The following is a 26147-nucleotide window of genomic DNA, read 5'->3' as shown; positions in this document are numbered from 1 at the left end:
CAATGAGGACATTAATAAGCAAACCATTCAACAGGCACTTTGAGTACAGGGCTTTAGAAGTGGTTCCTTAAAATCAAGGCAGCTAAGACACAAATGTTTCATTTAGCCATGGAGCTTCTAAACTGACCTTCTTGTAAATAGATTCCAGAGTAGTTTACTAACATTAAATAATCAACCAGTAAAACACAATTAAAATTATAAATCCTACACCAACATTTCTAAAAACCCTCACAGATGAAGCAATAAAACCACCCAAATTTGTGGAAGAAAAGGCTATATATGCCCATGGCTGGGAATCTTGAGAGTGAGAGTGATATTGCCTCTTGCGGGCTTCTCATAGGCATCTGGCCAGTGTCAGAATAAGATACTGGACTAGTCAGGTGTTTGGTCTGATCCTGCAGGCGTCTTCTTATGCTTCTGAGTAAACTCAGCTGATTGGCACTTTTCAAATGGATCCCTGATCTAAGTTGCAATTTGACTGTGTTCGAAACCTTCCCCTAAATACATGGAGCAAAGTATCAGATAAGTTACAGACTCATTTGTGTTTTTTATACCCTCTATTCATCTCTTCCGCATCTCACCGAGGAAGAAGGTAGCAAGAATTCTCTCTTCCTCTTACAACACTTCTATAAGCTCAGTCTCCAAAATGAATGCACCTTTGCCTTTGGGTTGCTTTCTTCAGGCCAGGTTCCTCCTGCAGCTTTATTAGCTGCATAATAAGTAGGAATTCAACAGGTGAGGCTTTTGTCATCACAACACCTGGCCTCCTACCCCAAACCATCAGCCTTCTTGTGTCTGTTGCCCTACTTCCAGCTACCACAGCAACTGGCTTAAATCTCTCTTCCCTTTGGCTTTCTTCTAATGCGACATTGATGGAAACAACGAATAGTCAAGTTTCATCTTCCTCTTTTATTTGTACAGTACTTCCTTTGAGTGCGACTTGTAATGACTCACCTGCCATGAAATATGCAAGTGAAGAGCTATTTACATTGATTGAGAGGTATTACGGATTTCTGCTTTTTACCAAAGCCCTGCAAGTTCCTTTATTTAATGCCTCAAAAGTATTTAGTCATTAGAATGTAAGAGCCTCACTAAATCAGATCAAATATCTATTTTGTCCAGCTTCCTGTATCCCACAATGGCACAACAGAAGCCTCCGGGAAGCCCAGTATTTTTACTACTTGAAATGTCCTAGTTACTCAGTCATGTGGCTTTCTGAAGTTGCTTTGCAGACAGATTGGAGTAGGAGAGGGAGTGTCCATTGTCTTCCTTGTTGATAGTAGGCTGTCTAGACTAGTACTATCTAGACTACATGATAGTAGGCTGTTTAGACTACATGTCTACCTAGACTTGAACATACAGCATCCTGAATTAAAGATACAGCATAGTGTGTCAACTATTAGTGTACACACTGTGGTTTCTTTCTTGTTACAACCACTCTTTCACGGGGCCTTGAGAGCTCGTTTGAATGTATATATGTGTTCACTTTAACACTGGGCTTCCTTAGGCACTGTTTGTTGAAATTCCACCCTCTTGGGTCCACCTTTCCACCAGTTCCACAGGAGGTTCTGCCAGGTAATCGCTGCTACAAAGTCTTGATTTTCATGTGGCTGGGGAAACCCAGCCAGATGGGTGGGTTATAAATAATAAATGATGGTGATGGTGATGTGGTTCAAGCATATGGATAGAGGTGTAGACATTTTCAACCTCAAAATGCTTGTCCCAAATCAAAGGCCCCTGAGTAAAGTTAGAAGTCATGGGATAAGAAGGCTCAGAGATTACTGAGACAACAGGCTTTTGAGTGACTCTCAGAGTTAACTAAGAGCAGAGTTCAAATGCAGCACAGCAGCTTTAAATCTTCCCAGAGGGCTTGGTGAAATTCTGGTGACAAAGCACACCAATGCACATTGACATAGGCCCCTCAAGCAAACAGAAATGCTGACATGCATTTAGATTCCTACGCAAAAGGTAGTGTAAGCCAGGATAGGTCTGGATGCTCTAGTTGCAGAGAGGCAGCAAATTGTAAAGAGTCATCAAATCAGTCTGTTTCTAAATAAATGTCGAAACAATATCCTCCCTATAAATCCAGCTATTTAGTTTTAAAAACCAAACACAGCTGACCATACTGGGGAGAAATGCCACTTTCTGGCCTATGGGTAGTGGATTTAAAAATATTTGACTTCATGTTTTCATGAGGTAGCCTTTTGAACATCTTCCTCCTGAGCACAATGTCCTCAGATGCTGTATCATTTTTTGGTGTGAATGCAGACTACTTGTCAAACAGTAGGAAGATATGCCAAACTCCATAGAGAAACATATTGGCTATTTCCTGTTAAAGTAGAAACACCTGCAAGCTTATTATTGCATCTTAATTACATACATAAAAGCTAGGAGGCTCAGCCAATGAAAATGACTCATCTCACTAAATGAAGCATCACACGGAGCTCTCAATGTGTGTCATCTCAGATTTGTTTGGACTGCTAAACTTTGCATGGAAAGAGCACGGAGCAATGTTTAAATTAAGAAGATATTTGAAGGCTAAAGAGGCAGTCCACTTTCCTGGAATGAATATAACCAAGAGCAAAAATGAAGGTATGTATAGCAACTTTAGAGATTTATTCCAGGGAATTTACAAGTATGGGAATTTAAACTCATAATATTTGTGAGAACTAGGCCTGAGTTTATGAGTCTGTAGATTACTGAGTATGCTGGCAGTATCAAACAAAAGGTGCTGGGCGGAACTGGTAGAAGCAAATAAGAAAGTTCAATTCACAAGTAAATTTCTCTTATGCACTTGACATATTTCTCATACAAACCAGGTAAATATTTGCTTTTGACTTCTGTATCAATCAATATTTATTCATATCTCATATTAGCAGCAAAAATATATCAATGCCTTCAGTTTATCAGGAAACATATAAGGAACCCCAACAATCTATAAAAGAAAGCCAAATTCCTAATCGTTGCATTATCAAGTAGTAATATTTTCCTCCCGAATAGCCAAGACAAAATTAAATTCCAGTGGTTCTCATCACAACAGGCATTTTACATACTGGAAAAATGAAGAGCAGTATTATAATATAGTAGCAAAATAAATGAAGTTTCTTGAATAGAAGATCAACACATGTTCCATCAAAGAGATTCAGTTTTTGAATTGCCTCATAATGTATTGATGGGGGCGGGGAGAGATGAAGAAATTACACAGCTGCTTTTAAAACAAAATTTCATGCATGCAAATGAAAGCTCATACCAATGACAAACTTAGTTGGTCTCTAAGGTGCTACTGGAAGGAATTTTTTTATTTTGTTTTGACTACGGCAGACCTGTAACTAGCTGCTTTTAGCTATCTGACAGAAAAGGGCAAAATGAGACCAATTTTCTAAAAGCTAAGTAAACGCTACTTAAAGCATAGCTGTCAACTTTTCCCTTTTCTTGCGAGGAATTATAAAACATGAATTTTTATGCCTTAAACATACCAGATCTCAAACTTGACTGTAAATTCCTCGCTGAATGTCTTTTGTGAGAATGTTTGCCGATTATGCTGAATCTTTTGAAGAACCTGGAATGAGTTGCACATAACAAATACACAGAAATCAAAAATTTCTCTCAGCTTATACTCCTGTCAATGCATCTCTTTGGAGACATGGCACTGAGGCAATCTGTGAGACTGTATGCATGTCACAGAAAATTTGAATTCCTGCAAAAAATCACATCCAGTGGAAATAATTGCAAGTCTTCTAAACAACACATTCAGCCTTATCAAGTTACAACCAACACCTAGTGCTTGGAAAAGGTTTCAGGAGAAGGCAAACACTGAGAGGTGTTACAGAAGGCAATTTCTACGGTTACAAAGATAAAAGCATGTCTTGGTAGAAGGTGATGCAATCAGCATACCATATTATATGTTATTTGACCTGAACTCTAAAAACATTCAACAGAGGTTGCAATTTTGCAATTTGGAATGAAAACCAAACACACACAGCTTAGTTTCCAGATACCAGGCAGTTTGAAAAGATGGCAATTAAAAATGTTTATTTACTTGCAAACCTAACTAAAATAATTATGGGATACCGAGGATAAAACAAAACTGAACTAGACTCCTGTGATCAATGCACAAGAGCAGAATAAATTCACAAGCTCAGGTAGCACATTGATATTATAACATATTAGAAGGTGGATGAAGAAATCTCCATGTGGAAGAAGAAAAATGGGTGGGTTTACAGTAAAGATAGCCTTAACGTTTTACAGAGGAAGGCACTGCTTTGAAAGCATGTTTGCTGCCCTGAAAACATATGTTGGAACAAGCTCTAGAAGAGATGGTTCTACATATTTCCAAGGTATTGAGGAAAAGCCAGAGACTTATGGTTTGACTGCTGACTGGCTAATGCCTGTGCTATCATCAACAAGATGGAATAGTAAAGCACCCCACAGCATGTTAAACTTTATGGCTGGGTTAGGTCAGAATGTTTGTTGCTCTTATCATGTGGTAAATTTCTGCTTTCCCTCAAACCTAGCGGCACAACCTAGCCAAACTTTAGCTTTTTATGTCCTGCTGGCTTCACAGAAGAGTTAAACATGTGCTGTGCAATGCAATTCTTCTATTTATGCATGTGTGCTCAAGACGTCCCACTGAGTTCGGTGAGGCTTACTTGCAGGAAAATGTGCATATGATTACATCATTATCTTTAAAAAGTAATTCAATAGGTCTTTAAATGCTCAGTTGCGACTGGATCATTCTCTAGGATTTTTGTTACTTAAGCGCATTAATGTACTGAGATGCTTAAAAGTTAGTCTTTAATGCTACTCATTACTAAAGCTATGTAATTAACATTAATACTGCCAGTCATCACTTGCTAACATAACGCTGACATCTAAAAATGGATTTTGAAATTATTTCTACAGCTGCATGTAATAATTCAGGATCAAACTCATGCACATTAAAGAAGACTGTGTGCAGATGTCATATTCCCATAAAATATCCTCACACACAGCTTATGTGGGGAAACTGACAAATATAATCAGTGGGAAGGAAAGCAGACAACATGATTACATGTTTATTGAAAAATTGTGTCAGTCTGTCCTTTACTGGAATAACGAAGTATGAGATGAAATCAATCAAAGCTTTTTATTTGGGGAAATACAGAAAACATGGCTTTTTATAATATAAGACCCAGTCAGATTTGCATTTATAGGATCTATTTGTAATCCTTTAGTAGCTGCAGTATTAATATAACAATATTTTCTTATGGAATATATTTATGAAAATTTGAATAATTATAGTATTTTATGAGAACATCTGTTTGACACTTTTATGAAAAAACATTCAGCTCATTAGATATAGGTATGGTTATTTTTGCTTATCTTATTCATTAACTTCTTGAATATTAATCAATTTGTAAAATTTGTACAATATGTATACATAAATATCCTCATATATATTAACCCCACTCCCAAAGTAATGCCAAATGTCATCATATACGGCACTTACAACCAAGCTACTGGGTTCTATTTTTATCAACCCGAGAAAGAGAACCTGGGCTAGAGTTATGCCAATGAAGGATTGGTCTATATGGAGAGGGACAGATTTCGTTTTCAATGGCTTCCACTGAGTTCTATGGACAAAGCAAACCAGCAGCATTCTGGGACACAGCTGAGAATGGCAAAACTTTTCGCAAACAGAGAGCAATCAGGGCTTTCACCTCAAACCATGTCCTTGTTTGCACTGGCTTGGGATTGTGGCACTAGGACAAATCATTTCACTGAGCAATTTTACCAGAAGACACTGGGTCACAAAAACAGATTTGCACCAGAGCGAGCTGTTAAATATGCAATCTAGAATGAGCAACAAATCTTCTTACTGATGAATGGTAAAACTTGCTTCTCAAAGCACCATATTTTCGTAATACTGTTCTGCCTATCAGCCTCTGCTGAAGTGAAAACTTGCTAGGGAAAATTACTACTGCATCAAATACTTATTAAATAAAGTTCTCTGTAAGGACAGTTTATATTGTTAATTCTTGATACAAGTTGGTATTTACTTACAACACCACACACTTTTCCATACCCGTAACTACCAATATGTAAACATGGGGTGTGGTCAATACTATTTTCTTAGCCAAAGGGCAACAACATTCAGAGCAACATTCCTAGCATTCATGCAAAACACATGAAAAGCAACTTGATAAATTCAGACAATTTAGACTATGGGAGTTGAATGACTTGAACTGCCAACATCTTTTTTCTTTTCAAAAAGTAGCTGGGCAAGGGACACCCTTTGCTCGTGTGCTGATTCACCAGTTTAATGTTCCTGCTTCATGAAGTTGCTATTAGCTGTGGAAGGGGAAAATTGGGGCATAAAACCTTTGCCACCTATAGAAAGATGATTTGGATCAAGGCTGTAGCTTGAGGACAAGCTACTGCAGAACAGTAAAACATCCCATTCAAGCTTCCTCCCATCAAAGGCAACTTGTTAGCAGCAGCACAGTTTGCACTGGAGAAATGAAAGGAAATTTTCCAATAGCTTGAAATGTGTGACAATTTAAATTAAAAGGTGGATTTCTCTGTAGCGTGCATTTGAAAGGCCACCTTCCAACTTCCCATGATGCTTCTAACATCCTTCTGAATCATGATTCCCCTATGAAATAAAGATATAGCTCTTCTCCAACACACGCGTATAAAGCTGAAAGTGTATATTCTCTCAGGCAAACATGTGGGATTTGTAGCCCTCTGCATTGGTTAACTATTTCCTTTGACTAAGTAAACTGAATCAGTCAAACTAGATTATGGCTGAGGGCTGGATTCAACTAAACTGTTGCGCTAGAATGAGCCAACGCAATGAGTCCTGCTAGCACAATGGCTATTTCCCTCCCTCTTCTCCCTCTGCGTCTGCCACTCATTGGCTCTGGGGAGGACTTAGGAGAGGGAGGATTGTTCCATCTGCCAAGCAGAAATGCTTATGCTGATGGAACAATTATAAGAGCTTGACACTGAATTCCTCTTTGTTTAAACAAAGCCCTATGAGTACTAAAAAATGATTCTTAATATCCATCACCTAAGAGAGGCAAAGCCTTACATCCTAGAAACTTTGCTTCCTCATCGATTGGGTCTAATGTTAAGGGGCCCAGAGTTAACTTGTATAACTCAGTATTTCCACATATGCTATCAATACAGGATAGAAAGTAGACAAGAGATTTGTGAACTGCATGTGCATTCTAACCAATGTAGATTTTATATTCACATTACAGATGTGAGATGTTTAAAAAGAAATGTTTTTACTGTATGGAAGTTCCCAGTCAGGAGATGAGAGATATTCTGAAAGAATATATTCTTTCAGAATAATACTGACCAAAGGAAGCCGCATACTTTGCCAGCAATAAAATCTACATAACCACTAGACAATTTTATTCCAGTATTGAGGCCCACTTATTTCAAGTGCTAGTTTCCAAAAAGATGTTGGATCCATATAAATAAAGAATCAGCATATTTGTTTCTACAGCAGTTTGTGCCCAATTGATGACAAAATTGAAAGAAGAGACAGCATGTTATCTACTAGGAATTAACTAGTAGTGAAAAAAAGATAAAATTGCTATGAATTACAACCTCCTATATGGCCAGCTGGGTCTCTAAAGATAACCAATTTTTGTCACTATTGAAGCTGAAAAACTATTAATTTCAGCAGAAACTAAAAGTCCCATTTCCTTGGATCATGAAAACTTAAATCTTAGAAAAGCAAATAAAATGCTACAAGTTTTTGCAATAAATTAATCTTAGGAAAATAAAATCTTTATAAAATCTTTATAATTGCTTTCTTTATAAATATGTACATCATAAAATCCCACTGCTAGTAGAATGGCTTCTTACAGATTCCATGTGCATCATTTCTAATAGCATCACCCTATTCTTCCAAAGTCTGTTCTTTGCCTGACAGACCGTTGAAATGCAAGAATTTTACCAATTCCTAGTGAAGTTCTCGTCTTTCATAGCTTTCACCAGCCAGTCCCTTTCCTTATCATCATCATCAGAGTCACTCATATCACTAGAATCTGCAGCTAGGAGTCGGGAGTAATTAATTCTTTTTTGACGTGGCAACTTGGATTGGACAATCAAGAACAAGATTAACCACAGTATTAAAGTAATGGAACATGCCCGATAGAGCACTGCTAGGCCAAAGCTGTTCACAACAAACCCTCCTGCAAAACTTCCTAGACTGGCTCCACAGCCACAAGAGAGGCCCTGTAGGACAAGGTGGAGAGACCTTTCTGTGCCAGGAGTGGCAATGTCATCTGCCAGCATGTTCACAGCCCACCACAAGGCACCATTGCTGAAGGCACAGAAGATCTGGATTGGCAGCACAGACCAGGTGTTCCATAGGAAGGAATAGTAGAGCAGCTGTGCTGCAAGGCAGCTTAAACTCAAGGCAACTGTGCCACCAGCTGAGAGAGTCCTTAATAACTTGCTTTTGAAGATGTAGAGCAGGATTTCGGCAATCAGTCCAATGGCCACTGAGAGACCCATGTATAATTCACTGCTGCCTTGGTCTTGCATTTGCCAGAAAAGAAAATTCTGCACAGTTGACCCAATGGCACCCGTGAGGAAGACAGTTACTGCACACAGGATGGTTCTGCCGTCGCTCCCAATCAGGTTTAAAGCTTTGACTGTTTTGTTTACATGTTCACTTTTTTTGGACACATGAATGGGAAAGAAGACACTGACAGCCAACGTTAAAGTTAGCAACATGGCATAGCCATAAAAATGCACTGCAAAACGTGGGATATTCGTGCTCAAGAAGCAACTCAGCTGATCCACAAATATTGCTACACCACAGACACCCATAGATGCTCCTAAGTAACTCCAAATCCAAAGATTTCCATATTTGTCTGCTGCATCAACAAAATCAAGGTACTCATAGAGGCTGTCCTCAACCATCCATCCAAGAGGTGCAGCCAGGAGCTCCCAAAGAACAACAGCACCTAGCACCATAAGAAAGGCCTGGTGCTCACTGTCCAAGAAGTCAGTTCCTTGTAGTAACCAAGAGCTCATATCCTGTGCTCTTTCCCAGCGACCTGACAAGTTTTTGAATACATATTGTGTCTTTTTAAGAGGTACAGGGGCTGTGTAAAATGAGAAGTTAGCACTTCTTTCTGAAGAGTCATTTTCCACAAATTTTTCTTCAATATTCATATCAGCAGGTAGGCTACTAGTTGCCTTCACAGGTCTGTTTACAGTCAGTGTCTCCAACGTTTGTTCTCCTGGGGAAACTTCTTTCCCAGAAGTACCAGATATCACACCATACGGAACATCAGTGAATTGCTGGGTACTTGTATCACCATCGTTGACACCACTGTTGATCACAGAAGGGATTTTAATAGTGGAATAAATTTTGAATGGTGCATTTGTTACTATTGGCTTTCCAGTAGTAATCAAGTCCTTAGAGATTATTCCAAATGATTCAGTAGAGAGTGTTTTGTCATCAGAGGCAGGGTTAACATTCATTGCACTTGGACTGTTCACATTTACATCAGACACCTGGTTTGCTGTCAGTAATTTATTTGGATGCTGGCTCACATTACAATACCTATAGACAATGTCCTTGCTCGGTGGTGGGACAAGAGTAAGAAGCAAACTTGCTCCAACTGAGCACAGTAGTGATCCGCTGATGAGAACTTTTCTCTTATTGTGAGTTTTTGCTAAATAGGAGCACAGTGGAGCCCAAAGAGAAGTGACTAAGTGCTTTAATCCTATTATAATCCCTACTAATGGTGCAGTCAGTCCAAGCTGCCGAAAGTACAGAGTTAAAAACGGAATTGCACAGGCATTTCCTGCACCATAAAGAAAATGGAAGAGGCTAGCAAGAGTTAGTGCTTTGTTCACATCCCACTGGTTGTTTGTATTCATGGCTTCAGGTGCAGGCTTATCTCCCAATTTTGTCCTGCAAATTAAAAAAAAGAAAAAGAAAGACTTGTCAGTATCGAATAACAAATTAGAAATGCCAACAAGGAACATTTTCACTTATTGTCAGCCACCTTGAAGTCTTGTTGTCAGCATGAGAACATTGTAAGAAAATGAAAACAAACAATTCTTTTTCTAGCACTGCAAAAAAGTTGTATTGGTAATAAAATCAATCAAGCCTTTAATAGGTTATGTTATATTCTGGATTATGTTATGTTTTATAGATTATGTCTGAATAGGATGAGAGTGTTGGAGATACGTGCAAATGTGTATGTGAACCCGGTCTTTGGGTGTTTGATTTTCGTTGTTGTGTATACTGTGTATATACGGACAATGACAATAAATTTATCTTATCTTATCTTAAAGATCTTAAAATCAGAAGTGCAGTTACACATTTCAAACAAACAAACAAATCCTACAACAATAGTTACTGTGCTCTGTTTCAGCCATAGAAACATTCCATATCAGATGCAGCTTTTAGGAGTTCATGAAAAAAGCAAATTCAACCTGACTTGTACAAATCCTTCTTTACTCGCCAGAACAGATATTAGATTGCAATCTTATGCATGTTTACTATGTTTACCCATTTAACTCAGTGGAGTTCGTTTCTGAGTAAAGTTTTTTCCTTCTTATTTTTGAATAATTTCTTACACTGATATTCCACTTTTCTTCTATCATGGCACCCAAGGCATTTGGTTCCCAGGCAACCAGCTATACAGGCACTGACCAGACCAAAACCTGCTTAGCTTCAGCAAATTGGTAGCCTCATGTGTATTCAGATCAAACCTTGGGATGTTTATGTGTGTGCTGTTAGAGCCTTTACAGATTACTATGAAAAGCATTTTTAAAAGCTCTACCTTCATACTAAGCCGTATCCAGTGCCAGTTGCATGACACTCCTTTCCTGCATAATGAAAGGACTTTTAAAAGGGTCTTGTAATTTATTAACTTTTTAAAAAAGAAAGATCCAATGGGATTTAAACAACTCACATGCAAAATTGCAGCCCAAACCTTTTTAAAATTCACAAAAAGTCTAGCAAGCCTACCATAAAGCAGATTTTAAATCAAACATAATGGAGTGAGAGTGATGTCTTCGGTACTATGACTTGTGCAACAAACTTCCTGTTCTATCCCATAAAAATGAATATGCAAATAAGGGATGAATCATACTTTTTCTAGAGACAAAATTTTGCAGGTCGAGGGCTGGGAAAATGCTATATCATTACAATAGCTGTGTTTCTTTGAATAAAGTTCAACAAGTGAGAAAATGTGTGCATTATGAAATAAAACGACCAGAGAGTTCTCAAAGTATATAGCAGGGCATTGCTGAAGCTCATCTTCATAAAATCACTGATAGTCTACTACAGTGAATTTTGTGAGGATTCCCAGGTTCACTGGGCAGTGAACAGCACCAAGTTGTTATAGTTAGCAAAAGGAACTGACTGAATGCCAGACACATAAAATAGGTCTCTATGTAAGGGTGTGTGTGGTGTAGTATTTCAAGGAACAGGAAACGTTTGCTTTGGGTTGCTACCAGATTGCTACTAGTCTCTGTTATTTCAGAATGAGTCCAGGTGGGGTGGCATCGTTTTCGCTTTGTACTTCAGGTCTATGGGAAAATGTCAAAGACCAGCAGCACTGCCGTGCAACAGAGCAGAATGAAATCCAGGATTTTTAGCCTTTAAAGAGAAACGCGAAGGTGTTTTGTAGAAGCACGATGCACTGTGTGTCATTTTACTTGGCACGACTGCTCTGCCAACTGAAGCGGCTGTGTAAAATAAACAGGCAAAAAACATGCTCTGCTGCTGACCATTAGTTTTCAGCGACCTGTTGTTGTTACTCGGCTGTCCATTAAAAGCGATGGAAGCGGTACATGTTTGCCCGCAAAAGCATGGCTGCCTGCCAGCAAGGCCCTGGATCCCTCCCTCGCTTTTCCACACCGAGAACGTCGGAACAGTTCCTGAGGTGGCGGCCCGCCATCCCCTCACCTGCCACCCACACGGGCGACTACTTAAAAACAAGCCCCTGTCAGTCCCTGTGGGTAACGCTCCTCCTGGCCCCCCGTAGCCACTCATTCCCCCCCCCCCCCGGTTCAGTGGGGCGCAAGCTGCCCCCTGCCAACCCAGGCAGACACCCCGCCCACTCCCCCCCATAGCAAGTGGGGCCTGGGGAACTCCCCCAGCCTCCCACCCCTCTCCCCCCGCACCTCGCGCGGGTTGCCATGGCAACCGCCGCCAGCGCCCGCCCCTCTCGTGCCGAACTGCCTCTTCCAATGCGCGCGCGGGGCCTCCCATACCTGAGAGGAGGGCGTGGGGGGCGCGGGGGCGGGGGAAGGCGAGACGCCGCTTCTTCCGTTGTTCCACGAGGACAGCGGCCCCGGCCTGCTGTCAGCGGGAAAGCACTCTTGCGGCGCATGCGCCGCGGCGCACCTGTCCGCCGCGAGAGAGAGCGCGAGCGAGCTGCTCAAGCCCCGCCCCTCTTTCACCTGCTGGCCTTGGCCCTTCGGAGAACTCCCGAGGAGCCCCTCCCGGCTTTGCTCGCTCGCTGCTCTCGATCTCCTCCTCGAGGGCGAAAGTGGGCTCGGCGGGGGCGCGGCAAGCGGTTGCTAGGAAACGGCGGGTGGCCTTGGAGATGATGATGATGAGGGTGAATTCTTATCCTGTGCGGTTCGCACATTGACATTTCCAAGCTGTTCTGGCGTTGTGGTGCAGGTCCATCATATGTCTTCTGAGAAGTGAGCCCCATTCACTTCAGTGGGACTTACTCCCAAGTAATTGGATATATAATAGGACTTATTATATATATTTATATATAATTTTATACACACACACACACACACACACACACACACACATTATAGATATATAATTGGATATATAAAAGGACCCTTGGAGCAGTCCCTCTGGACTCTCCCACTCCTCGGTTTCTACTTCTAGCCATACCTGTTAGAATAGGTTTTTCTTCTCATGTTTTGTCCCTTATTCCGATACTCTGTTTCATGTTATTTATATCCCCCCACCCCACCCTTCAGCACACCATGTTCCCCAAGGAGCTAAAATTAAAATGCCAAAAAGCAACAACCCCACACTAGAATTAATCAAATAATTAAGCCAATTAAAATGAACAGTACATAAAACGACGGAGGCAGGGAAAATTACAGTGGGGAAGGTCACGGGGTTTAAAAACATTGAGAAAAATAAAAAGTCTTCTCGCAGAAAAGACAGTCTCTTCACCCTCTTTCAAAAGATGGGGACACCCAAATATAGGATCTGCATCACTGGAACCCATATTCCTGAGGGCCAGAGAATAGTGGGTGAAACGGCATTTCAGATAGTTTTGATGGGATGCAAAAAGAAGCGGTGTTTAATCCTGATTGTTTTCTTTCTCTTCAGCTCACCATGAATTCAAGGGGCTTAAGTCTTTTTGTGGTTTTGCCTCTTGCTTCATTGATATAACTGCAACAAATGGTGGTGCTTGGGACAAATCTATTAAAGCCAGATTTAGGATCAGCTACTAAGGGAACATAGGCCTTTCTATCAAAATGGCTCTTGTAATCCCAGGATAAAAGTTCCTAGAGCCCAAATAACTTGGGGATTTATCCACAAACTAATCACAAGTAGCATTTGTTTTTCATACCTGTTACTACAACTGGCCATTTTTTTTAAAAAAAAATCCTATAAATACCATGTGGCTATATTACTTACACTGCATAATTAGGGTATATGACTCTTCTTAGCTTTGCTAAAGAAATCTATGCCACCTCCTTTGCAATGGAAGACTTTTCCAGGAAAGATCCCTGCTGGATCCCCAAGTTGAGGTCCATTGACACTGATACTTACTACCATGTTATTTGCTGTCATTATGCTGATGAAAACCACCAAGACAACTGAATTTTCTCTCATATATGAGTCATTTAAAATGTATTTTCAGAGTCTCTGGTTCTGCTGTCTACAAGTTGGCTTCTCTGTAATGAGAGGTATTCTTTTTCAAAGACGAATTAATTATTTACTGGCAAAGAATTGTACAGGTGGTTTGTCTTTAACTAGGTTTTATTTGGTTTCCAGTTCAATCTACTTGGTATTTAAGTAGTCCTTGGTGAAACACATGAAAGTAAAGTGATACACAAATGGACTTTCAGTTACAGATAGGTAGCCGTGTTGGTCTGCCATAGTCAAAACAAAAAAAATTCCTTCCAGTAGCACCTTAAAGACCAACTAAGTCAGTTCTTGGTATGAGCTTTCGTGTGCATGCATACTCAGTGTATCTGAAGAAGTGTGCATGCACACGAAAGCTCATACCAAGAACTGACTTAGTTGGTCTTTAAGGTGCTACTGGAAGGAATTTTTTTTGTTTTGACAAATGGACTTTGTAGGTAAAAGTAAAAGAATAGTATAAAGTTTCAATGTACCTAGATTATTTTAATATCTCACTTATGTGGAATTACACTACAGTCACAAGCATATTTACTTGGAGGCAATAACTCCATTAAAACTAATGCTGACTTTTGAATAACTATTGTTAGGACTGGGGTGTAAAGCTACAAGGAATACAATTGGATAATCTTAAAAGATAAACCTTCTATTCAGTTTTGATGCTCTTTGACTAAATATATATTTGCCCTGCTTCAGCAGTGTTGCATCAGATACTCACAGATGTATTTCAAATTTAATTGATGTGGGAGCTGAAATCAGTTCAGATCCAACCAGACACGGAACTTTTTAGCTCTTCAGGTGTTACTGTTTGCAAAGCCATATTGTTGTAGCCTGCCAATAGGTAAGAAGGAAAGTGGAACACTGTATCAGGATTACAGAAGACTTTGGGTTGAGCATAAAGCATCATTAAAAGATATAAAGAAACCACCCAATCCCTTTGTACCTTTGCAGTGTTGCTATGACTGAATGCTTAAAAGCTTTCAATTGAAATCATTCTTCTATACTCCGGAAGCAATCATATATAATGTCCCACTTGGGTTGGGGTGTCCCCCCGCCTTTTTTTTTGGAATATCATCTCCAGAACTACAAGATCCCTGTCCAACTTTCTACTGGAAACAATGGGTTTTCCTAACATTAGATGATTTATTGGAACTGAGGCTGCAATACCTGTTAAAACTGCAGTTACAAACACACATATATCCACTGTATTGCACTTACAATACAGAGGTGCATATTGTACAGCTTATCACACAAATGAAGTGCCACTGTAGAAAACAGCATCTGTGGGACCTTTGGGTCTCCAGATGTTGTTGGACTAAAACTCCCATCATCCCTGGCCACTGACCAAAGGTTCTCCACACCATACAGTCTTGCAATGGAATCAGAATGTGCAATTGAACAGGGGACACAAAAATCATGTTGATATAACTAACCTAAGATACAGGATATCTTACTTCTGCTGCCAACTGTCAAATGAATACATGACATTAAACATCCTTGGAAGTTATTTAATGAAATTAAAGGATTCCACTTTTGAATATACAAAGTGTATTGCATCTGTACAAATAATTTATAATTAATTTACATAATATACATTCTTAGTTAATACAGATATCTCTATTACAAAATTCAAAGCAATCCATCATATAACCTTCTGGTTTGTAAACATGTAGCCACTTAGGAGAACCAATTAAAAAAATGCTTAAGACTGCAAACATTTTGAAATCTTTTCTTGCTTTTTTAAAGATACTCACGGGAGTATCACTGCTACATGTGGTTCTATCAGCTGCTATTTGACCTACATTTTTATTATTTTTCCCTCTAGGAAATTTATCCTGCTTTCCACATTCTAGCATATGTCTACTCTTAGTGCCTTCTCCCCTTGCAATAAACCTTATGGCATCGTTTATCAATTACCATATTTTTCGCTCTATAAGACGCACCAGACCACAAGACGCACCGAGTTTTTGGAGGAGGAAAACAAGAAAAAAATATTCTGAATCTCAGAAGCCACAGCAGCAAGAGGGATCGCTGTGCAGTGAAAACAGCAATCCCTCTTGCTGTTCTGGCTTCTGGGATAGCTGTGCAGCCTGCATTCGCTCCATAAGACGCACACACATTTCCCCTTACTTTTTAGGAGGGAAAAAGTGAGTCTTATAGAGCAAAAAATACGGTACTTTAAAAGTCTTACATTCAGACATGAAGCAACTGAAGTAGAAACATACTGTTGTTTAGGCCGAGAATCAGGGGCTCTGCTAGAGGTGAACTCACAGAGCATAGACCCCAAATCTTGTCCTATGTGCTCTGAGTTTCTGGGTGGGTAATGAATTCAAGCAAAATGGTACACTGTGTGTTCTTTTTATTACTTATCCCCACCTACACCAGGGGGCGTCCTAATAATGTAAATCAAAACAATGCAAAGGTCCTGTCTTGTGCTGCACATGACATGCTTTGTGTCATTTCAGAAAATAAAATTTTATTTTACCGTTTAGCTTTTATTTTGAATAGAGGTTTAGGACCTCTTAATCTTGCCCAGGGCATAGGAGTAATAAATGAGGGTAAGTGAAGCGGATTTGACATGATTTCTACAAGATCTGTTGAGAGATTACTGTGGGGGTAAATGAATGGAAGAGGAGCTAATTTGGGGTGATCTGGGGGGGTGCAAATTAACTGAATAATTTATCTGGATGATTTGGAAGGGAAATGAATTGGCTTGCCTTCTGTGATATTTATATCATAAATCTGTGCTTATGCAAATTTGTTTCTATGGTCCTCTGTTATGCAAATTTGTTTCTATGGTCCTCTGCCCCACACTTTTAAAGAACCTAGCAACACCCTTGCTGAAAAGTCCAAATGCCTTGCTGTGTAAGATCTAGAAGAGCATGATGTAAAAGAGTAAACTGTAGCAGCAAGCTAAGTTTCATGACACCTTGGAGTACAGCAAGTTTATCAATTTGTGCCCCCTTCTTTTGCATGTTTTAACACCTGGCTTTTAGGTCTCCATTTCCATTTTACTATTTATATTGTATTTAGCTGCAATTTTATTGTGAACTGGGGAGGGACCAAATGACAAAATATAAATATTTTAATTAATAAATAAATAAAAATACTGAAGGCAGGAAACAGCGTTGACCTGACTCTGCCACAGCAAGGCCCACTAACCTTCTTGTGCACCTGTACAGCACCACCACAAAGTCCTTCCTTCATGCCACCAGTGCTGGAGGTTTATTGCCTATGCTTCACTTCATGGCTAAAGCACTCTGCAAGATAGCAGGAGCCCAGTTCTCATGGGAAAACGCTTGACCTCTGTCTGCATAACATTTTGCCCTGCCTATGGTACATATTGTGTGCTATTCCACACAGTCACCACCACATATGTGCCTGTTCAAATGTCTCAATAGTCACTAGTATCCCCCCCCCCAATTCCTTTGATGGGTAGCATGTACACCCTTTATCTCAAGATTCTGCTAACAACAGCAACGAAAATTGCATGATGTTTCATTAAATCCAAATCCCTAAATTCAGATACAGAAGTGGTATCTGAAGAAGTGTATCTGAAGTGGTATCTGTGTCAGAAGTGGTATCTGAAGAAGTGTGCATGCACACGAAAGCTCATACCAAGAACTAACTTAGTTGGTCTTTAAGGTGCTACTTGAAGGAATTTTTTTTTGTTTTGCCTAAATTCAGAACAATTTCTTACCTGTCTGTGGTAGTTCTACAGAATAACCATATCTATACCACAGTCCAGCAACACCTGACTAAGCAGAGCTGTGATCACAACTAGGGTTCAAAGGAAAGTATATTTAGCATTAATTACCACCATTTCATTTGTTGTGTCCTGGTGAAACAAAACTATTCTCTCCTTGCCCAATGGAAGATGAATATAAGGAAAGCATGGCACTGAAGTCTGAAACTCTCATACTCTGTTTTGTTTTGTACATGCCCCCTGCCACAGTTTTATCTGTGACTATTATAGAAGGACACAACCTCTCTGTACTGGGCTGGGATTCATCTCCTGCTGCAGACCTGAGCTGTTGTTCTGGTCTCCTTGCTTGTTCTCCTTGTTGTTCGCCTTGCTTTTTCCTTTCTTCCACAGACTGCTTCACCGTGGGAACACAATCACTAGATATTCCCTAATCAGACGCAGTAAAAGATGAAATAGCTGTGGCTACCAGCTTTTTCACTGAACAATGCCTGCAAAAGTGTTGATGGGTAACAATAAAGATTTAGGTAAGTATTTGGCCAGTCCCACATCTTCCTCTTCCTCAAGGCTAGACCGTCTGGTTCTTGTCTTTTGTAAGCAGTAGCTGGGTTCTAGGCATGGGAAAACTTCAATACTGCAAGAAAACAAAAGATGTTGTTCCATTAGCTAAATACACAAGCTATTGGTCAGAATCGGATCTGGTGTTCACCCAATTCTGATATGAAGTTCTTTTATCTGGAAAACCTGTTTGTGGGTATTTGAACCTCAGGCAATGAGGTGCATATAATTTGCAAACCATTTGCATATGTATTTTGAACGCACACCAATAATTGACATTATCAGCTGACAATTACTGAGGCTGATTAGTCTGAGAAGAATAACATGGGTGGTGTGCAGCTAACACATCCCATCAGCATAATGATTTCTGCTTGCACAATGGAACTCCCACCTTCCTGCACACCCCCTAAATCTATTCTAGGGGCGCCCCCCAACCTGCAGGGCACACACAGGAGGTGGTGGTGGGGTCATTCAATTACACAAGTGTCAATCCTTGCTCTAATGGAATATGCTAGTTGAATATCACCCAGTACCTTTAAGGTGGCTAAAAATGCTATAATAGCTTTGTATGGCAAATTTAGGCTGTGACAAGGAGTGTGGTGTGTGTTAAAACAAGAACTCTTCAGTGCTGAATCCTGCAGTCCAGAGAGAAAAGGGTTAGGGGACTTCTGGCCCATGAGGCCATTTTCTCCGAATCTCACTCACTTGTTAGACAGCTGACATCACTAGGTGATGTCAGTTGATGGGTGAGCGGTGGGGTTCAATTCTGCTGACTGCTGCTACACCAATGCTTTCCCTGCACTCATCAGCTGGTGAGTGGGAAGTTCAATCCTGCTGGGTGCTACTTTCCCTCTAGGGAACATGCTGAGGAAGGAGACCACCACCCTCCAGACAACTTTGACAGTGAGCAAGACTATCACCATGCCCACCTATCAGGCACCTAATGTCATCACGGCATCAGACCATCGGCAGGTGGGTAGCCCTGTTCACCTGTCAAAGTTGATGCATGGGGTGCAGGGAATTAAAGCTCTGGTCCTCTGGTCTCCAAAGTTTCCCCACTGCTGAGATAAAATATCTGCCCCAAACATCTAAATTTTACAGTGATGTATGCCCCAAAACTAACAGAGTTTTAAAATACCGCAAAGGACTAAAGCCTTGATTTGTCACCCAGTAGGTTACATCTAGCCACCATGGGTTAGTAACAAGATACATGTGGCCCTCAGAGTGATTTAAGTTGCATATCCCAATGTCAGACCATGACAAATAGAGCAGTATAAAACTGCTGAAATCTGAAAGACCAAAATCCTCCACTGCTTCTGATCCATTTCAGTTTCCCTGGAGGCAGTTCTTGAGTTGACAGTGTTTATCAGTAGCACCCATGCCATCTTCAAGAACTGACTTTGAGGAATGGGGAAGGGACACCTGGGTGAAAAGTTAATAATATACAGTTTATTGGAGAGCCCTACCTGGTCACATTCTTGTAGAGTCTCCTAGAGTCCTTGTCTAGGCACACAGTGAAGGTCCTTTGTTCTGTGCTTCTGATTTTGATGTTGCGCGTTCGAATAGTGTTTGTCACTAACTGGAACAAAAATGCAACAAAATGCTCTGCTTAGCAGTGGGTGGGGTTTTTTTTAGTTACGGCCAAATGCAAACAAGTGATGTAATACATGGTGTTACTGGATTAGCAAGTTTTTTGTTTTCTGTGGCATGAATCTCAAGTTTCTACCTTAGCAACAGAAAACAAAAACCGGCAATAGAATTGTGCAAAGGGTGGGTAAGCACAGAACAAATCCTGCTCTAGAAAGCTGTCTCTCAGGGCACATCCAGACATGATTCAGAAGATCTGTGAATAGGATTTCCTGCCTTTAATAGCAATGTCAGCCTCAAGGGGAACAGACTGGAGTGGAGCCGTGGCACTAGGGAAGGATGGGTTAACCTTTATCCCTGTGCTCTTTCCCACCACTCTCTCAAAGCTCCTATTTGCTATTTGGTGGAAAAAAACATGCAGTTGTATCCAATGAAGTCATCCCATTAGTGCAAGGACCTCTGGCTGCACAGTGGATCTTACTTTCCCCTTTCTCTCCTTGAGCTCCCTGCACCCCACCCAGATCTGTTCTGGAGGTCACCCCAACATTCCAGAGCAGATTTTTGGGCAGGGGGCACAGGGAGAGGAAGTTCTATTGCACAGGTCCTTGCACAACAGGACAACTTTGTTAGATACAACCCATAAGTCTTCTGAAGTCCTCAGGTTGCATTACTGATATCAGTCCTTCTACAAGTTTAGCGAAGCATTTTTTTTACAAAACATTAATTACCACGTTCAACAAACCAAAATGCAATGCCATTTATTTTCCGTGTCAGGTTCCACAAAGCAATTTGCTACACAAGCTCTGTACTGTGACAGATTATTTTGGTAAAATCTGTTTATAATCATGACTGTTGGGCATTTTACTGTTGCTCTTAGGTTCACCAATGAAAAAGATAATTATGTATTGCCAATAAACATTTAGAAACCTGCAAAGTGAGTGGTTACAAGATAGTGGCTTGGTTCCGACATTGACAAGAGTGGAAACTTAAATATTCACTGCTGGTGTAATCAGCCTATTTGATAAATTATGCAATGGAGAAATCATTGATAATTCATTTCTCACTTCAGATACTGATACTAATTGCAATGGAAATGCTGTTCCAACTGTGCATATAAGTTTGTATTATTCAAAAATCTTCAGCTCAGTAGGAATTATTGATGGTGAAATGGAGGAGAAATCTGAAGTGAAAAGCAAGTGTATGTGATGTATAAGCCTGAAATGGAACCCCTTTTTCCTTTCTTTCACAGGTGCAGCATAAAATTAATCTTTGAGGAATAAATGTAATTTAGAATCTAACATTTTGGATTACAAACCTAGTGACTTATATATCCTTCTGGAAAGGCAACGAATATTTCTTTGTCATTTCAATTTTAGCCATGTGAAATTGTAAAGAGCTACATAGTGCCATGATGAAAAGAGGAATAAAATATCTGTGCAACAGCATCACACCAAGGCTGACTATGCAATTGAAATTATGAAATGCTTGTTGAGCTGTTTGTCCTGTGGCAAAGCCACTTTGTGTTGCACATATCCTGTGATCTGAGATGTAGGTCAGCATCAGGCAGTCAATTTACTAAGGGACTCATCAAAGAAGCTTAACAGTTTCCATTCCAAGTGCACACATGCCCTTGCAAGCCTGATTGCTTTCTAACCCAAAGGACTCATGTAACATTCTTTTCTGGGAAAGCAGGATTTGCATTCCTCACTGGGAAAGCACAAGGTTCAATAACCTAAGTAAACAGTTTGAAGGGATCCTGATTCAAGTATCAGAGTGGCTTTGGCACCTGACATAGTGACATAGAACTGCTATGTGTGAAAGTTTCCGTCCCAAAAAAAACATACACAGGGTCTTTTTGGTTGGAATTTGAGATTTTAGCAAGATGTAGTTAATAAAGAAGCCCATGGAGACTCAGCAGACAGAAGAATGAGGAAAGGAGGTTGTAATTTTTATGTTCAACTATGATGATTATTCATTAATGGGTCTAGGATTGCTGATTTTTGCTTCAGAAAAAATTTGGAGCAAACTTAACTTATACACTAGGTGGATTCATAAAGTTCCATTGAGGGTAACATTTTTTATGATTCTCTCCTACTTTGTATTGTAGAATAGGTGGGAAATCCTACATTTCCCCCCTGCAGATACTAAGCAGCACCACTAGGTTCCTAATTCTGAAGAATCAGAGTGTCACTTACAGAATATGATCGTCCTGAGAGGTTGGATACTTTTACAACTTCAGTAGTATTCACATTCAAGCACACCAGATCTGCAGAGTACAATGAAGAAAGATGGATGAATCAGTCATGACTTTCCCCCTTCTTTTTGCCTCGACTGAAGCATTTGCATGATCCCCTGCCATGTTTAGCACTGCCCCAAATTTCCTCCATGACTAACATTGTTCAGTAGAAGAGAGCTCTAGAACACAGTCAGAACACTGTTTCTCCTAGCCTGAGAAACTGCATGGAGAAGTTCACTCAGACTTTATAGTTCCTCCTTGTACCCCCTTCATAGGACCTTTTAAGAAACATGGGGGGCTGTGGGAGCAGGGTGGGGGGGCTACACAATGAACATACAGCTACAATGAACATACTCTGTTTTTGTGGAACAGGCATAGGTGAACTCGGCCCTCCAGATGTTTTGGGACTACAACTCCCATCATCCCTAGCTAACAGGACCAGTGGTCAGGGATGATGGGAATTGTTGTCTCAAAAGTTTGCCTATGCCTGTTGTGGAAGATCCAAGTGTTTCTTAAAGAAGGACTTTGAAGGATACATTGAAGGGATACAAACATTTCTCCGAGGTTCAAAATTGCTGGGGGAAATGTGTGTATTTGTTCCCCAGCTTAGCTCCTCCACTGCTGCATGGAAGGTGGTTGTATGAGTTTCATTGGCACCTACTGGGTGGTGCATGTAGCATCACAGATGATAACCAACATAAGTCCCACCATTCATTTATCATTTCTTTTTTAAAACTGTAATTTAGCAGCTGATTGCTCCCTCACAGGAACAGGGTGTCTACAAAACAGACATGCATAAAAGCAGGTGTCACACAATTCTGGAAACCTCACTAACTGTTTGTCCTACATAACATTTTGAGGACTGAGCCTTGGGTGGGGGGAACAAGTTTCATCAATTTGAAGAAGGAGTTGTGCAGAGCACTGACTGATAGGGTATCTGCAACATCTTAAGGCACTCATTTCACAGAACATTTTTTAGCATAAGAAAACAACTGTTGGGTTCTTTGGGGGGGGGGGGACAGGCACCATGTGATTGCTTAAATGTGTCTCTCCCAAACCAATTTGCTGGCATTCTGTGGGTCCTGTTTGTTTCTCTTATTTGATTATTAGCAGCCTCATACCTAGCGTTGCTAAGTAATTCTAAGAAACCAAAATATCAGTAGAGTTTTGAAAGTTTCAGTCCACCACCTTGGTGCAAAATGGTATCCAACTGTATCAAAACATAGACAAAAACCTGCTGTTTGATCTCAGGATCCATCATGCATACTTTGGTTACAATATTGTAAGAAGAGTCCAAATGCATAGTGAACAAACAGCTTTCTAAAATATACATTAGATTAACTCTGAGCTGGCCCTCTCTTCAGAAATGAAGTGGACATCTTAACCTCTCCCCATTTTTTTGTGACAGCAGCAAGTTGGCAAAAAGAATGTATACCTACCATGAAGCAAGTTTAGACTGCTCCTTCACTTTGGAACAAGAGTGCATGTCATCTGCAGAACTCCAGCTCTCGCCCAGGAATCCAGCTAGGAATCCAGCAAAGTGGAAGCCCAGAAAAACCAGTGTGTGCTGTCCCCACCTATACAATGCCTTTACCTTCAGTCTCATTTGAGGGAATGGCTTTAATAACCAGGCCTGTGGATCGCAGTGAAAGTGTCTCCTCCTTCTCACGGTTACTCAGCAAAACCTAGACAGAAATCACCATTGTTTCCCAGTGAAAAAAATGCATCAATCCTTATTGGAAACAATGGGTTATTATTTCAACCATACAGTATAACCATTGCTGTTTCTATATTTTGAAACAGTGCTCTTTTTTTCTTTTTACTGTAGCAGACCATTGTTCTATGCCTTTCATGTGTCAGGCAATCAGCACAGAGAACAGTGGAGAACTCCCCCCCCCCCCCATCCATCCAGCCACTAAGAAGCCTATCATTCTGGGTAAGCATGAAATATGCAGGAAGAAAAGCCAGGACAGCTTAATTGTCTCTCTAGAAGTTTATCCATATTTTCTGGACCATCAATGAAAACAAATTACAGGTTCTGCCAGCATTCATAGCCTCAGTTATAATTAATGTGGGTGAAATATTTTGCCTAGGATGCCATGATGATTGCCAAGACTCTGTACCTGTCCTTTCTTGCCCACTATTTATAAATGTTCTCACCTTCTTATACATGAGTGTAAGATCTGCACCAGGAACTTCTACTGTTAGTTTCTTTTTTGTTGGTAAAGTGTCTGCAAAACAAAACAGCCACAGATTTCAATTAGCTGGGATACTGACACAGCTATCTTCCCATTTAAGTTTACAGGGGGAGGGGAGAGGATGATTATTGGGGCATACTTTCCCTTATAAGGAGTATAAGTACAGCTGGAGTGGGAATAGTATGTGCATAAAAGTGACAGGAAAAATAAGAGCCAATGAGTTCTGCAACTCATGGCATCACAGAAGAGCACACAACTTGGTGTTTTTCCCCAATGACCAGTTACCCTTCTGCCTCCTTTCTTAACTTTTTATTTTCTTGAGACACAGCCTGGCTGAAGACCAGCGAACGCTTCCCCAGCTGGAGAGATCAGGGAGCTCTGAAAGGAGCTCTGTGATATCTAGGGAGCCCTGAAATGAGATACAGACCTCTGGAAGGGTTGAATTCTTCAAGCATTAGACTCAGTTCAATCAAGAAAATGTCCTCAACAGGCTCCAAATCTGCATTACTGAAGAAAAGCTGAAAGACAGAAAGAGGCTCTCAAAGCATGGTTCCTTCCAAGTGGGTGAACTGTTACAAGTGTCATGAATATAATTTTTGTGCAGCCTGGTGGTAAATTTCACAATGCTCAAAGAACAGGAAGAGGACACTGACCTTCACTGCATATACCTGGAAGAAGACCGGCTGCAAGCCCAGACGAACATAGTACGCAATCACGTCAAGGATGAACAGCTCAGAGACTGTAGATTTGCTTGGAGAAGAGGGCTGTGTGGGATCAAAGACGACTGCATCAGTCCAAACCAACTGCCAAGTTACCTGCTATTTCTGTTAGCTTCCTGATCATTCCTGATATTTCACCTGCTTGGTTAATTAGGCAGCCAAGGGATGATACACATAACTCACGTTGTATCTACAACACTAGAGCCAAGAAAGTGAAATACTAAAAAATAAAAAATAAAATTGGCCATTCTATTCTACCTCTATTATGAGTTGGAGAGGAAGAACTAGCCTTTCACCGGCCAGCATGCTCAATGGATGTAAGTCTAGATCAGGGGTTGCCCACATGGTGTTGTTGGACTATAATGCATATATTTCCTGATGATTCACCATGCTGGCTGAGGCTGATGGGAGCCTCAGGGTTACCATTGGTCTAGGTATACGTAAGATCTGGAAGTACTTGGCCCTTGCTTCTGACTGAGCACCAGCCTCAGTGACAGCTCCTTCTGCCATCTGAAGAACATTCCAAAAATCCCCATTGCTGTTTCTAAGGCAGAGGTGGGGAACCTGTGGGCCTGCAAATGTTGCTGGACTACAACTCCCACAGTCCCTGACCATTTGCTGGAGCTAATGGGAGTTGGAGTCCTTGGGTTCCTATCCCTGTTCTAAGGAATACAAGCAGAAGGAAGGGCTCCTCTCCTACCATGGTGGCCAGCTTCGGAATCATGTGACAGAGGGTGTTAATGTTGCTCTCGTACCATGGATCAGCTCTTCCAAGGTAAGCAGCCAACTCACAAGGCTCTGTCTGGTCAGGCAGAGCACCTTCCTGGAAGAGAAGTAGAAGAATAAGCTCACCAGCACAAAGAGCATAAGAACATGGTAGGAAGAGGATGGCCACAATTTAGCTCTGTCGTCCTCTGCATGGCCCTGAGCTGCTCACCTCGGTGGGGGAAGATGTGGGTTGTTCCTCCACAACAGGCACATAATAAAATTGCACTTTTAGCCTTGGTGTAAGAAAGGCACGTCTGCTCTCCCGCTTCCTGGAAATGAGGAAGGAAAAATTGTTCTTAGGTCATCACAGTATCTCATCTCATGTGGTAGAGAGGACACAGGTGGATCTGTGCACATAGTATTCTGATAGCCAGAAATAATGGTATGTAGGGGGAGGAATCCATTTCATTCTCTAGCCAGGAAGAATATGGTTCCCACTATTTCCCATGGAACTCCTTGGTATGTTCCTCCCCCTCCCCCCGCTGCCCCTAGCCTAGCA

At 40.8% G+C, this 26147-nt stretch overlaps 2 protein-coding genes across 7 annotated transcripts in view; both read right to left on the bottom strand.

The window, feature by feature from the left end:
* Positions 1-5111: 5111 nt before the first annotated feature.
* MFSD6L (major facilitator superfamily domain containing 6 like) lies at positions 5112-14705 on the bottom strand. 6 transcript variants are annotated; one of them, XM_081900168.1, is made up of 2 exons: positions 14598-14705; positions 5112-9928 (listed from the first exon to the last, which is right to left on the bottom strand). In XM_081900168.1, the coding sequence occupies exon 2, from the start codon at positions 9892-9894 to the stop codon at positions 7948-7950; it is 1947 nt and encodes a 648-aa protein (XP_081756294.1). In that variant the 5' UTR covers positions 9895-9928; positions 14598-14705; the 3' UTR covers positions 5112-7947. The 6 variants fall into 6 exon arrangements, with proteins under 6 accessions (XP_081756294.1, XP_081756290.1, XP_081756291.1 ...); XM_081900164.1 differs by lacking the exon at positions 14598-14705 and adding an exon at positions 12433-12727; XM_081900165.1 differs by lacking the exon at positions 14598-14705 and adding an exon at positions 12244-12421.
* Positions 14706-17561: 2856 nt separating this feature from the next.
* PIK3R6 (phosphoinositide-3-kinase regulatory subunit 6) overlaps positions 17562-26147 on the bottom strand; it is a 33909-nt gene continuing 25323 nt past the window's right edge. Inside the window, exons 14-22 of the mRNA XM_081895128.1 lie at positions 25818-25917; positions 25581-25703; positions 24815-24925; positions 24589-24679; positions 24124-24194; positions 23558-23648; positions 21923-21993; positions 19607-19719; positions 17562-18216 (exon numbers count right to left, since the gene is read on the bottom strand). Coding sequence (XP_081751254.1) covers positions 18060-18216; positions 19607-19719; positions 21923-21993; positions 23558-23648; positions 24124-24194; positions 24589-24679; positions 24815-24925; positions 25581-25703; positions 25818-25917 — 928 coding nt within the window. The 3' untranslated portion in view covers positions 17562-18059. The remainder of the gene's footprint in view (positions 18217-19606; positions 19720-21922; positions 21994-23557; positions 23649-24123; positions 24195-24588; positions 24680-24814; positions 24926-25580; positions 25704-25817; positions 25918-26147) is intronic.

The sequence above is a fragment of the Podarcis melisellensis genome, assembly GCF_964234715.1.
Source record: "Podarcis melisellensis genome assembly, chromosome: 2".
Classification (NCBI taxonomy): Eukaryota; Metazoa; Chordata; class Lepidosauria; order Squamata; family Lacertidae; genus Podarcis; species Podarcis melisellensis.
This window is presented reverse-complemented; position numbering and strand designations above follow the sequence as displayed.